The 14,110-nt window shown below is 42.5% G+C and overlaps 1 protein-coding gene across 2 annotated transcripts in view; it reads right to left on the bottom strand.

Moving 5' to 3' along the window:
* MYOCD (myocardin) overlaps positions 1-5,280 on the bottom strand; it is a 103,370-nt gene extending 98,090 nt beyond the window's left edge. For both annotated transcript variants that reach the window (XM_008051512.1, XM_008051513.1), the window contains exon 1: positions 4,931-5,280. In XM_008051512.1, the coding sequence (XP_008049703.1) occupies positions 4,931-4,985 (55 nt within the window). In that variant the 5' untranslated portion in view covers positions 4,986-5,280. The remainder of the gene's footprint in view (positions 1-4,930) is intronic.
* Between the last annotated feature and the right edge of the window lie 8,830 nt (positions 5,281-14,110).

The following is a 14,110-nucleotide window of genomic DNA, read 5'->3' as shown; positions in this document are numbered from 1 at the left end:
AGTAAGACTCCAACTCAAAAAAAAAAAAAAAAAAGAAACAAGCAATTAAAAAAATTCTGCCTTTATGGGAAAATAATAAACAAGTAAAAGGTTTAGTCTGTCCAATAGTGATAAAAGTTTTGAATAAAACTAGGGCAGGGCAGATAAGGGGTTGAGGATCTTGCCATAGAGATGAAGATGGAGAGGAATGGACACATGAGATGTGAGTAAATCTTACGCAGTGGGACTAGAGGAGAGAGCAATGAGGTCAAGCAGGTGGCCTGAGCCAGAGTTTGAATGTTCCTTTAGTCTTTCAGGAAAGATTGTAAATTCCTATTTAGCAATTAATATACATTCATATTTTCAGGTCCAGCTAATTGTATTCCCATATGGTAATTATTTGATCAAGCATTTATAAAAATCCTTAGGGTCAAAATTCACTTGAAAACATATAGAATCTTAGAGCTAGAAGCAACTTCAGAGATGAACCAGTCAAAACCTCCTGTTTTATAGATGAAAATGAGAGCCAAAGAGGTAAACTAGATTAGATACATATACATATATATTACGTATTATGGAAAAGATATTCTTCTAGGTTAAATTATTTGTCCTAAGCTAGAAAACTGATTGATGGTAAAGATAGGACCAGGGTCTGGGCTTCTTTTGAGTTCATGATAGAAATTTCTTCAATAGTGTCCATTATGGTAAAAATCTTGGGTACCAATCTCTTAGTCCAACCTCAATTCGTAAGAGAGAAAATTCAGCCCTAGAGATGTTAAGGATCCAGCTTAAAGTAGGCATCAACATTCTTTTTAGGTTATCTGAAAGATGAAGAATAGAGAAAGAACAAAAAAGATTAACCTTGGAGTCCTGCTGAGATGTCCCTTGCTCTCGCTGGAGGGACAAGCAAACAATTGCAGATACCATAGGCCTGATTCTGGGTGCTATTGGGGTAGAAGAGCACAGAATCGGTGGGTTCAGCCACTGCTGAGTTCAGCCACTGCTGAGTGTTCAGCGGAGTTCAGTTACTGCTTCTTGAGTGTCTGCTTTGTGTGCTCTCTAGCTTCTTCTAGCTGCAGCTCCAACTTCCGGGGCCCCTGCTGCTGGAGCACCAGCCTGTCAGCTGAGCTTATCTCCCTCCTTGCCACGAAGCCAGGAGTGAAGCTTCCATGTTCTTCCTCATCTCATATGCTGGCTCTATTCCAGGGGATCCGGGATTCATTCTCATGGTACCCCCTCCTCATTTTGAGTCTTCTGCTTTTATGCTTAAAATACAAATTTTGCATTTTTGAGAATCTTTGGGGACCCAGAATCTCAAAAGCTTGTTGGGATACTGGAAGAGGGGAAGCAGACAGCGTTGATCCAAGACCTCTCAGATTGTGGGTGGGACTGCCAAATAAAATGAAGAAGGCCTAGTGAAATTTGGATTTCAATAAAAATATGTCCCAAGTATTGCTATATATTAAAAATATTAATTATTGTTTTCTAAAATTCAAACTGAACTGGATATTCTATATTTTTATTTGCTAAGTCCAATATTATATTTGTAGGGATTGGGGGCAAGGTTATAGCAGTTATCAGAGTTTACCTTTGTTTGAACTGTCTGAAGTGGAAAAGTGGGAAAAAAAAAGAAGCAAAAGAAACATAACAGTTTTTTAGAAGCAAAATCCATTAATGAACCTTTCTCTCTATTTTTGATCTTTTATGTGTAAAGTGTGTGTGTGTGTGTGTGTGTGTGTGTGCGCGTGTGTGCACGTGTGTGTACATATGAATATGCACATATTTTGTAGAACACAAAAATTGATAATGAGAAACATTGATAATAATCCCGATTAGACATTTTATCAGCATAAGTGAGAAGATTAAAACTGCAAAAATGCGGTTAGTTTAAAGATAATACACATTATTGCATCTATGTAAACTGCCTACACTTTTCGGCCAACGGAGACACAGCGCAATCAGTTCTGCTTCTTCCCAGTCAATCTTTATGTGTTTTCAGAGAACCATGGAATGTTACCAAAAGAATCTAAGAAATTGCCTAGTCCAAACTTGACATTTATAGATTAAGTAACTGGGACCCCAAGAGAGGAAGTGACCAACCAAAGATCCCACTGCACATTAATATTAATAACAGAAGAATAATTTGTGAAGCATTTCTAAGGGTCTAAGAGCTAGGCCTCATTCTAAGTTCTCTACTTCCATTCTCACATTTATTTTTCACAACAACCCTATAAGCATTATTCAGATGAGGCTAATCCAGGCACAATTATGTAATTTACCTAAGGTTCAAGGTCGTTCAGCTAAGAAGCAGAGACCACTGCTCAACATCCGGCTCGTCTGACCCCAGACCTACACACTCAACCATGAGACCCTTCGGCCTCTCAAATGAGTTTGTATCACTAAATATGTTCATACATGTAAAATTTCAGAGTTTATTATAGCTGTAGCATAATTTTGTCCTTAATCACAAACTCAAATACAGCTTAGAAAGTTGGTCAGACATGGTTGGCATCCCTGCCAATTTCAGAGTGAAAACAGTTATCTGCTCACTCATAAACAAGCCCTGTCACAGCGAGTCCGTTGCTATAATCAAAGAACAATTTAGTTGCATTTATTTTTTGAAATATTTTTAGTGAAATACATAATACCAGGATCTACTATCAAAGCAAATATTCACCGTGAGATAGAAACAGTTTTATGAGTTTATAGTTTACAGTTTGACTTGCTCATGGAGGAGGAGAAGAGGAGGAGAAGGAGGAAGAGGAGGGCGAAGAAGAAGATGAAGAGGAAGAGAAGGAGGAAAAGGGAGAAGAGGAGGAAGAGGAGAAGAAAAGATGACAAGAAGGAGAAGGAGAAGGGGAAGGGGAGGAAGAAGGAGAAGGGAAAGAAGAAAAGAAGAAGAAGATGAAGAAGGAACATATACACAGCAGAGGGAGGGAGAGAGAGGGTTGAGGGGAGAGAGAGAGATCAAAACAAAGTTGGAGCCCTAACTCATTATTTGTGAAAAAATAAACTGAGTTCTCTCAGAGAGAGCCCTTTTGTTAGCATGTTGCCAGCCAGACCTCAATGGTGATACAGCTATAGTCATAATTATATCCAGAAATAATAACCACCATCTTCAACATTAAAGTAAGTTTTATATTCTACTTTTTTTCACTGTCTTTCAAGAGACTATGAATCTTTGCATCTTAGATAACCAAACCACTTTGTCCTTTCAGACTTCAGGTTTCTTGTTTATCAAAGGCAAAGGATTAAGCACGCCTGCTTCTGCTTTGATATCATGTTTTCCCCATGCTACTTTTTCTTATGACACAAAAGCCAGTATAAGCTTAAGAAAAAAAAAGTGAGGCTGGAATTCTCTGAAGCTCCAGGATCTGCAAGGTCTGCTTGGGAGACTCTAGGACTCCACCAATTCACTGAGATGGGAATTGGGAACCGTGCAAAAACTGTCTTTCCTCACCACTGTACTTTAGCTGAAGGAAGGATTCCTCTGATAAATCTGTTTTACAAGTCTACTATCAAGTATTTCACTGAATCCTGTTAGAGACAAACCGGCCCCTCCCCACCCTCCACGTTTAAACTAGCAAGGGAACGTTTAAAATGAATGCAGCTCCAAGCAAAACAAATCTACATCCTCTGTTCTTCAGAAAGGTGGCAGTGTTGCCTTGCGGTTTTGACCAAATTACAAAGCTGTGGCGAGGTCTCTAGATGATTAACAGACCAACCACCTCACCTCACCATGGAAAGGCAAGGACTTAATCCACTGTGGACCCCAGTGGCTGGCAGACTCATTCGAGGGCTTCAGGGCCTCAGTAGGCTTGTGGCCGCTTAAGCTCTTGAATTTTCAACTGGCTTCAACAGTGCAGATCCTAAGAAAATCTCCAGTTGACCCCACAGTCATCTAAAACCCAAGGCCATCTGAGAAAGTTATGGATAAATCTTACCTCCCAGGATCTACTTTTCTCATTTTTGAACCATCCATGCTAAATGAAACAATTGAATAGCCCCATTTAGAAGGGCTAAGGAAACATTGCTTAGCAAACTAAGCCCTGTAATATTGAATGCTCACATCAGAATTCTCCATAAAAGTAATCCATCTTCTAAATGTAACTTATATCATTATTAAGTTGATTGTTTATAAAACCAATATTATACACAGAGCTGCTGAAAAATAACTTTAGACATCAAGTGTCACCTTGTTTCCATGTGGGGACTCACACTACACAAACTCTTCCTGGAGAGCAGTGAGAGATCCCGTCTCTCCCTTTCACTCACCTCCACTCAACGTCCTTTGAGAAGTTTCTCCATGTGCCACTAACACAGAAATTTGGGGGGAAATTCTCCATTTATAAATATCAGATGGTTTGGGAAAAAAAATATTTGTGGCACTGGGTTCTTTTTTTTTTTTTTTCCTACAGTGATGTCATTTTAAATAGTTGGTGTGCTCCAAATTTGCTATTTTTACTTCCCCCAAGTGACTTTTTTGGGAAATACATTTGTTTGGATTAGCTACATTTTAAGTGACCCCTGTATCTAATACACAAATCAGGTCCATATTCTCAGCAATTATAACTGATATTACACAGCTTCCAAACTTGAAATCCTTTATTTGCTCATTTTCAAAGTTACTCCTTTTGGATGTACACCTCTAAAATTTCTATTCATAGGTACGCCGATAATAAATTAAATAAATAAATAGATAGATAGATAGGCTTGGCCTTTTCACAGTCGAAAAACCACACTTAACATCTCATATCATTTACAACAGAAGACATTAAAGACCCCCCAAAGTCAAATAAAATTCTTTGCTTCCAAAATGTGCTTTTGGGGAACAAAGTTGAGGTAGGCATGGCAGGCTTTGAAACATTTATTGGAAAGTAGTTTCTAGAGTTGAGAATTGCAGAAAAGGAAAGTTTAAGAAGGAATGGAATGCTAAGTGCCTTAGCCCTACCTGATCTGAACTTGCTCCTAATCAGCAAAGAATGCTCAGACCCCAGAAGTGTCATGTTGTCTCAGGAAGCCGCTGGTCCCTTTGCCAGACGCCCCCTGTTTTCCACCAGGAACAGGCTCCCGGGAGCCCAGCTGACCGCAGCTAACAACCCAGAATGCATCCAACTCTCCGTGAGTTCCCCTGGGTAGGAGTACAGTGGCAGCCAGTGTCCCCAGAAAACTGGCGCCTCCCCCCTCGCGGTGCGGGGCTAATTATCTCTTAGCCGGCAGGACCCTCCTCCTCCTCGGAGGTTGGCCAGGAGCAGCGGCATCCCAGGCGTTCCTGGCTGATGTCATAGGCTGCCCGCGATTGCGGAGTATCGCCACCACGCCTTTATGAAGGCCTCAAGTTTGCTATCTGATACTCTTTACTACTGACAGGCGCTCAGCCAATCAGGAGCGGCGAGCAGTGCTGGGGACCTGCAGCCGCCGGGGGAGCGTCGGTAGCGGAGTCTTAACTCTTTGCAGCGGACCGAGCGCCGCCGAGGCGCCAAGGGGCGAGGCGGGCCCGGGGTTGGGAATCCCGGGCAGGAAGCCGATGCCTCGAGGAAAGAAGGAAGGGCAGAGCCGCCTCTGGGCTCGCAGGTGGCGCGCGGCGCTGCGGCGGCGCCGGGAGCTCCAGGCCTGGGGTGGGCGTGCGCCGCCGGGGCTTCCCCCGCCGGGATCTCCTGCCAGTCCCGGGCAAAGACTGCGCTAAAGGGCGTGAGCGGCCGCGGACGGCTCACGAGGGGCGCTTTGAGAATACGCCGGACCCCTGAAAAGAAGCAAAACTTCCAACGGCCTCTCCGACGTTTGAGGGGACTCAGCGTACGGGCAGAGACGATTGTACATCTCGTAGCTCCAATATCGGACTTGGATACATGCTCACGGAGAAAATGAAAAGCCTTTCATGTTTCTAGGATATGCCTTTTGAGGGGTACAAATCTGACTCTGTGTCTGGAGATCCAACCGGGACACAATGCTCCCACTCCCCCACCCCTGGGAATGGGGAAAGATACATGAGTCAAATGCCCTATTGGGCTCTAAATAGGGTGGGAGCCAAGAAGGGAGGGGCTCTGGAGCAGGGGGCATGTCAGAGCTGGGGTTGGGCTTAGTTTGGAGAGGTTTAAAGGCTTTTCCTGCGAATGTGTCCCTCCTTGGGGGAAAAAGCCATTCCGCATCCAATACAGAGTTATTGCACAGCTAGAACGTCCTAGGTGTTTGTTATAAGGCACAGCAATCAATAAAACAAACGCCCTACTCTCAAGAAGCTGGCTTAATAGTAGGTTTCACAGAAAATCAAAACCATGCTAAGGAGATACATAATTTGGACTTGATTTATTTGCAGTCTCATATGCACGAGGACTCCTGGGTGTCCTGTATTACCTAGATGCCTATGTTGCAGAATTCCGAACCCTTAAAAGATCAGTGACAGATGGAGACCTTATGTGACAGTAACTCACAGGAACAACCTCTAATGCCTTGAGTCTGGGCCTCTGCCGCCATCTTCTGTTGTTGAAGACACCTGATTAGTCCTTGAGCTCACTCTTTGGATCTGACTTATATCCTCGTGTGCCAGAGAGGAGGTGGAGCAATTCCATCCATTCCTCTTGGGGATCCTGTCCTGGTGAGGCTGACTAGGTGTGGAGGAGAGATTATGTAACATTCCCACACACAGTGTGTTACTTTCCTATTTCTGCTGTAACCTGTGACCACAAATTTAGTGGTTTAAACAATACAAATTCATCATCTTGCTCTTCTGGAAGTTAGAAAATCAGAAATGGATCTTGCTGGATTAAAATCAAGATGTTGGAAGGGCTGTGTTCCTTTCTGGAGGCTCTAAGGAGAACCTGTTTCTTTGCCCTTTCCAGTTTCTAAAGGCCACCCATGTTCTTTGGCTCATGGCTCCTTTCTCCATGTTCAAGGCCAGCAATGGTGCTTCAAGTTCCTATTTCATATTATTGCTTTACTACCCACTTCCCTACCTTCTGCATTTGTCTTCCACATAAACCCTATTGTAAGGATAAACTCTGCTGATGGTGTACCTTAATCCCATCTGCTGCCTTACTTCCTCTTTGCTGTATAATGTAACAGATTCCCAGATTCCCAGGATTAGGATGTGAACGTGGAGGAGAATGCAGTATTCTGCCTGCTGTGCAGAGAGACCTGCCTTCCTCCCATGCATCTCCTTGTCCTCAGTCAAGCTCCAGACTCCTGGTCTTCAATGAGAAGAGGTAAAGTGGAAGGAGGCTTGGGAATGGGCATGCACAGGAGCCTGGAAGAACTCCAGCCAACTTTGAGATGTGTGTGGTGGGGAGGTACTCTGTGGGGAAAAGATTGGTGGGATAAGGGATATTGCAAAATTATTTGAGCAGAGAAGACTATTTTGAGCAACATTAAAAAAAAAAAGGAAAAAAGAAAAAACCAAACAGATTTTTATCCTGAAGGCTTTGGGGCTGAAAAGAGATACATGGTAACTTGGCGGAGGATTATTTTTTCAGTGAAAGTTGGGATGAAATTAACTGAAGCCAGCATTGGATGTAAGGGTCTGCATGACCTAGATGAGTTGGACAGGAGTTAGTTGTTTTCCCTCTGCAGGCTTGGGAGAGTGGTGTGTGTGTGTGTGTGTGTGTGTGTGTGTGTGTGTGTGTGTGTACCCGCGCACATGCAGGGGAGCATAGTTTCTTTTTCGGAGTGAGTTTGGGAAATGCCAGTAACCACAAGCCTCCTCAATTTTCCCATCACAATGTTGAACAGCTGACGTCTGTCCTTTGAGATTTGTACCCCTATGGGTTTGAATATCTATGGATAGAAATATGCTAGTATAGAAGCTCATCTCTTTTCTTCTCTAGTCAAGCATTTTTTTGTGTGGAAAAAAATTGTTTTGGTGGATGGAATTTGGAGAGGGTGTTCCCAGGGAGAACAGACCCCAAACTGCTGTGTTGTAGGAGCAGGAAGCTAATGCAGCAATGACATGCCACCAGGCTCTGTTCTGCAATGGAAACACCACGGCAGCTCCTCTCTCATGCCTGGCTGCCATGTGACCTTCCTTTCTGGGGTCTAGAGTGAGCCTGTGATGTGATGTGGAGGACAGGAGTCTCCAGGAGGAAGAAGATCTTCCTTTCAATCAGGATAATCATGTACCCTGAGTGAGTTATTAAAGTCCTCTGAGAGACACTCAGCATCTTATCTGTAAAGCGGATTAGAAATACTTCCCAGGAGAGTTGGCATGTTTACATGAAATAATACATGTGGAGTGCCCAGAACAACCCTTCCTGGCATAGTTTAGGCCCTTCTCTCACTTCCCCCTCCCCAGCTACCTCCAAACATTCACGATGATTCCCAAGCAATCCTTTGTCCCTCTCCCTTTTTATGATTTTCTTTACTTTGCCATTAGTTCCCTATGGCTGTGTGGATTATCACAAATTTAGCAGTTAAAAAAAACACACGCATATATTACCTCACAGTTTCCATTGTAAGGAGTCCAGGCATGGTATGTCTGAGATCTCTGCTCAGAGATTTGTGATGCTGCAATCAAGGTGCCAGCTGAGGTGGTGGGCCCATGAGAGGGCCAGTGTACTCTTTCAAGCTTGCTGATTGTTGGCAGAATTCAGTTCTAGAACTTTAGAGCTCTAGAACTCATAGTGACTTTTTCTCCAAGGAGAAATGCCTTTCTTAAGGAAGATCACAGCTCTCTTTTAAAGGGCTTGCCTGATTAAGTCCGGCCCACCTGGGATGATCTCTCTTTTGGTTAATTCAAAGTCATGTTAGTTAGGAACTTTAATTATATATGCAAAATCATATATAATTTTCCCAAATAATTTTTGCCAAATAATGTAGCCCAGTTATAGCAATGCATTTATTCATTCCATTCACCTATCCCTCCCATGCTGAAGGCGAGGATTAGACAAGGGCTTAACTCACTGAGGAGTCACCTTAGAATTCTGCCTTCCATAACTGTGGTCCTCATCCTTCAGTCAAAATGGGAGTGATTGTGTGTCTGTAGGCATGAATCCAAAGCGTAGCTCAGGGCAGCATGCTTGAACTCTGACCCTTACAGACCTCCTTTCCTAGGGATAACATGAGGTCAGTTGCTGGGTCACAGACAAGGCACAGGGTGGTGAGCAGAGGGATAGCTCACCTATGTTGGCCTCAAAACCCCCAGTTCTTCCTGTTAAGGAGGGCCCTTCTTAGCACAATCCCCTCATTCCACCAAGGTCATCACTGTCTTCATGGGTCTCGTGGTCCTCTTGTCCTCAGTGCTTGTTCCTGGTATCACCTCTTATCTGCTTTCTCTCTCTCTTTTTAAAAAAATATGTCTGATGGATAACAACTTCAGGGAAGCATTTGTTTCTCTTTCATCCATTCATTGAAAATTCATTTAAGTATGTGTGTAAGTCACTGTGGCAAGTGCCCTGGTAGGCATACAGTACAGAAACAGTTTACAAACCCCAATAAGTCAAGTGAGCCAGAGATAAGAGAAAATGTAGACAGGAAGGGGTTGCAGCAACAAACTGGACAGCAGATGGTTTGTCCAAGGGGAGCCACCACGATCTAGGTCTAGGTGACTGTAGCCATGTGAAGGCGAATACAGATTCTCATTTTTGTACCCTTTAATTATTCAAAGAAGTTGGAAATCCAAGTTGTAATGTTAAACATATTGGTTTTTAAAAATGTGAACAGCTATCAGTAATTTTTAAAGAGATTAAAAACACTATCGGTCAACCGGGGTCAGACCCAGGTTGTGGAACCTGAGCCTTGTACAATTTGAGGATCTTCTAACAAATGAGTGCAAAATTATAAATATGACCTTTAGTACAAGAGTGATTATTAACATAGAATAATAAACAAAATCACAACTGACTGCATGGAAAATGCAGGGTTGTTTTTTTTTAATTCAAAGATTCTTCAGAAAGGGTAATATAGAAATGCTTCCTAATTCCATCCTGTCTTCTCCTTTTTTTTCTGGAACTCTAAAACGCCCAGTAGGACCAAGAGAACATGGTTGCAGACTGAGTGAAACTCCTATAGCACGACTTTGTGACCTCTGCCATGACATTTATCCTCTGATCTCCAGGAGATTCTGTCTAGACTCCAGTAGGGAGGATGAAATATGGACCACCAAGTTACCTATTTGAGGAATTACCTATTTAAGAAATGCAGCCTCAGCCTCTCAATTTTTTTTAGTTCCAGAAATATTTATTAAGCCCAGACTGTGTTGTAGCACTGTAAGGGATATAAAGATAAAGCAGATATGGTCTGGAACCTCTGGGGACTGAGTATAGTGGTAAGGATATCCACAAACTCCCAGCAAACCAGAAATCTGGTGTTTTATTCCGCTATTAATGTCATGCAATCTCAGATGGAACTTGTGTCAGCCACACTATTAACATAACCTGCTTTCTCTCATGAAAGTGAATATAAAAGGATTTTTACCTAATTTAAACAAAGATTGAAAGTTAAACGACATAAAGAAAATAGTTACAGTTGCAGGATCTGTCCAGCCCCTTTTGTGCCTGTCTGACTGCCAGCAATACTTTTGACTCTTTCCCCTCTCTTTGCCCTTCTCACTTCTCACTCTTGTCCAGAAACAAGATGCAGTTTGCGCATTCAGACTTAGAGACATTGGGTCAGGGTCAGGGTCACTATGTTGAAAGTCACATACCTATGTGTTGTCTTTACTTTGTCCTTCTTGGTACCCTCACTTTAAGAGGACGGAGATGGGGGTAGACCAGAAACAGTGAGCATTCTGACAGCGTGTGGATCCACCACACCCGTGTGCCAGCTCCTCTTTTTCCTGTCTTTAGGTTCCATTACATGGAGATATTGCTCAAGTTAGTCTGTGTCTAATTCATGCAATGATAGCATCCTTAGGGTTTAGGGTATATCTAAGAGGGCTATCTCTCTGCTGTGACTCGCTTGCCACAGAGAATATGGATGCTGGAGAAGTGAGGTTACACAGAGTTGAACTCTCAGTTACCATTCAGTATTGGCTAGGTGGAAATCTTTCAACTATCCTTTTTTTTTTTTTTTTTTTTTTTACTTTGAAGTTACCAAGATGAGTAAAGATCACCTAGTTGTTCAACAGACACTTAACCAGTCTTTATCTTTCTATGTTCTTTTGAGATTGAGCACTGATGATTCTTTTCTTTCTCTCAGAACTTCTTCCAAAGCTGTGCGTCTGTCTGAAACTTTTCTCTTGTGCTCTATACTCATATATTCAATCTCCACTTGAATTTCACTTGAGGTGGAGTCTCATTCTGTGACCCAGGCTGGGGTGCAGTGGCACAATCACGGCTCACTGCAGCCTTGGACTCTTGGCCTTAGGCGATTCCTCCACATCAGTCTCCTGAGTAGCTGGGACTTAAGGCACGTGCCACCACATCTGGTTAATTTTTTTAAGGGATAAGTTCTCGCTATGTTGCTCAGGCTAGTCTTCAATTCCTATGCTCAAGCAATCTTCTGCCTCGGCCTCCCAAAATGCTGGAATTACAGGTATGAGGTACTGCTCCCGGCACCAAAAGCTCTTTGAAAATGACAAGAAACTAAACCTATCTACAACCTATCCCTTTTCCTGTCCTTCCTTCCCTGCACTTTTCTGCCCATTCCAATGAATGAGAAAAGTATCCACCAAACTTTGGGTTTGGGAGATGCCCTATAATCCACATTCCTGCATTCTCTCTATCCTCAATCTATCACTACACCATATCTATCCTCCTCCCTAAATACCTCTTGAACATACTTCCTCTTATGTATCCCTAATGTATCCTCTTCCTCACTTCAAGACCTCATTGTTTATTTTCCCTTAGTTTATTACATGTGTCTCTTAAGTGGTCTTCTTCCTCCTAGTCTTTTCCTGCTCCAATCTATCTTTCCATGTTGTTGTCAGTGTGATATTTTAAAATCATAAGCTGGATCACATTGTTTCCTGCCTAAACCCTTCTTGGCGCCCTAATGCCAAAGAATAGTGCCCAAGTCCCTAAGTATGGCATAGAAAGCCTCATGAGCTTTGGGCTCTGACAACTTCTACTTTATTTTCTACTTTTTCTTTCCAGTTTTACTCTTTACCTATTACCAGGAATAAATAGTTGAACACACACACACACACACACACACACACACACACACACACTTGTTCTTTCTATTTCTTCTTTACCTAAAATGTTTCTTTTGCCTGGAATGTCTTTTGTTCCCTCTCTGTCAAAGAACATTCTGTTTATGCTTCAAAACTGTTTCAGACAATCTTATTCAGGAACTTCCTTGATAGTCCCAGGCAAAGTTAATCACACCCTCTTTGCTTTGCTACTTTTCTATTTTTCATATATGGGGGGACACCCCCAAAATAATTATCTTTTTGGAGGTTGGGCCCTTTGTAGTACACTCAGACTTTGTTCATCTGGATCACATGGTCAACCAAAGATTTTATCTGGAAATTTTGAGAAGGTTATGTCATGATTTACAGAAGAAATGTACCCAGTTGTGGCAAATAGGTGACTGGTTCTTCCACAGTGACGACGCATCTGCCCATACCTCACCGAGTATTCAGCAGTTTTTGACCAAAAATGACATGGCTCCTGTGTCCCACCTTCCCATTCACCTGATCGCGCCCTGCCTGAGTGACTTTTCTTTTGTTTCCCCATATGAAAAAAGTCCTCAAAGGAAAATGTTTTGCTGATGTGGAAGAGGTGAAACAAATAACAGCAGAAGCACTAAAAGTCATCAACAAGTTCAGAACCTGTTCTGAGTAGTGGAAAAAGCATCTTGGTATGTGTTTGCATCAAATGGAGAATACTTTAAAGATGCCTGAAGTTTAAACAGGTAAGAATAAAAACACAATTTTTTATAAATAAATTCCAGTTTTGGGGGGTCCCCCCTCATATTTGCATTATTGCATTTGTCAAAGATTATCACCGGTTACTTTTATTTATTTACTTATTTTTGAGCCAGGGTCTCACTTTGTCTCCTAGGCGGTAGTGCATCGGTACAATTCTGGCTCACTGCATCCTCAAACTCCTGGACTCAAGTGATCCTCCCACATCAGCCTCCCAAGTAGCTGAGACTATAGGGGCATGCCACTAAGCCCAGACAATTTTAAAAAATTTTTTGTAGAGATGAGGTCTCACTATGTTATCCAGGCTGGTTTCGAACTCCTGGACTCAAACAATCCTCTTGCTCTGCCTCCCAAAGTGCTGGGATTATAGGTGTGAGCCCCTGCACCCAGCTACCAATTACCTTTTAACATAAAAATCACCCCACTAGTTTGTAAGCTACTGAGGGAAAGGAATATGTTTTTCATTTATTTCTTTAATCCATTATCTTCTATTTTCCTTTTAATCCTATGCTGCTAACATTCCTTATTACTCATCCCATAATAAGCTGCCCTGTGACGTACTTTGTATTTGAACTATTATATTAACATAGTGTTTCTTGTCCTTCTAATTTTTTTCTGCAAATGGATTATTAACTTCTTGAGGGCTTTGCCTATGCCTTATATTCTTTGACTCTACCAAGGCATCTTACACAGTGACTTTTAAAAAGTAGTTGCCCAACAGGGGTTGGTTGTATGACGTTTCAGTATAGAGATTATTTTGTTCTGATTCACTCCATTCAGGGCCCAATACAATATTATACACTTTCCAGAGATGATGAAACCACTCTGGTTCATGAAGTGTGACCTGGGAGTTTGCTTTGGCTTCTAAATTTTTTTTTATTCTGCAACTGGTCACATTCCGTTTCCTAACTTCTCCCTTTGCTTGGTTTGCCTGCCGTCTCCCCCGCTCCCTAGAAAACAGAATGGAAGCCCATAAATCCCTGACCTGCTTCAGGTGACCTTGCAAATCATGCATGCCTCATCTCATTAACCCGGGATGCCTATTATGGCTGAGGAATGGTGAAGCACCAGCCCATTGTGCAACGGGGTGGGAAAGGGGTGGAGGAAGGCCAGCAGTACAATTTAGTGAACCACAATCCCTCAAGAGCTTTTCAAGTCTCTTCGTCACCTCACTCCACATTTCCAGGGCTGTGAGTCAGGGAGGGGAGCTTTTAGTTCTAGGAGACACTGTCTGGGAAGGATATTTTTCTCTCTGAAAACAACATGGTCCATTCAGGGAGTTAGAACAGATTAGCTAAAACCGACATCTAACTATTAAAATTAGTACATTCC

This window comes from Carlito syrichta, unplaced genomic scaffold (genome assembly GCF_000164805.1).
Source record: "Carlito syrichta isolate Samal-C Ts95f unplaced genomic scaffold, Tarsius_syrichta-2.0.1 Scaffold182362, whole genome shotgun sequence".
NCBI lineage: Eukaryota > Metazoa > Chordata > Mammalia > Primates > Tarsiidae > Carlito > Carlito syrichta.
The sequence above is the reverse complement of the archived record's forward strand: the minus strand, read 5'-3'. Positions and strand labels throughout refer to the sequence as shown.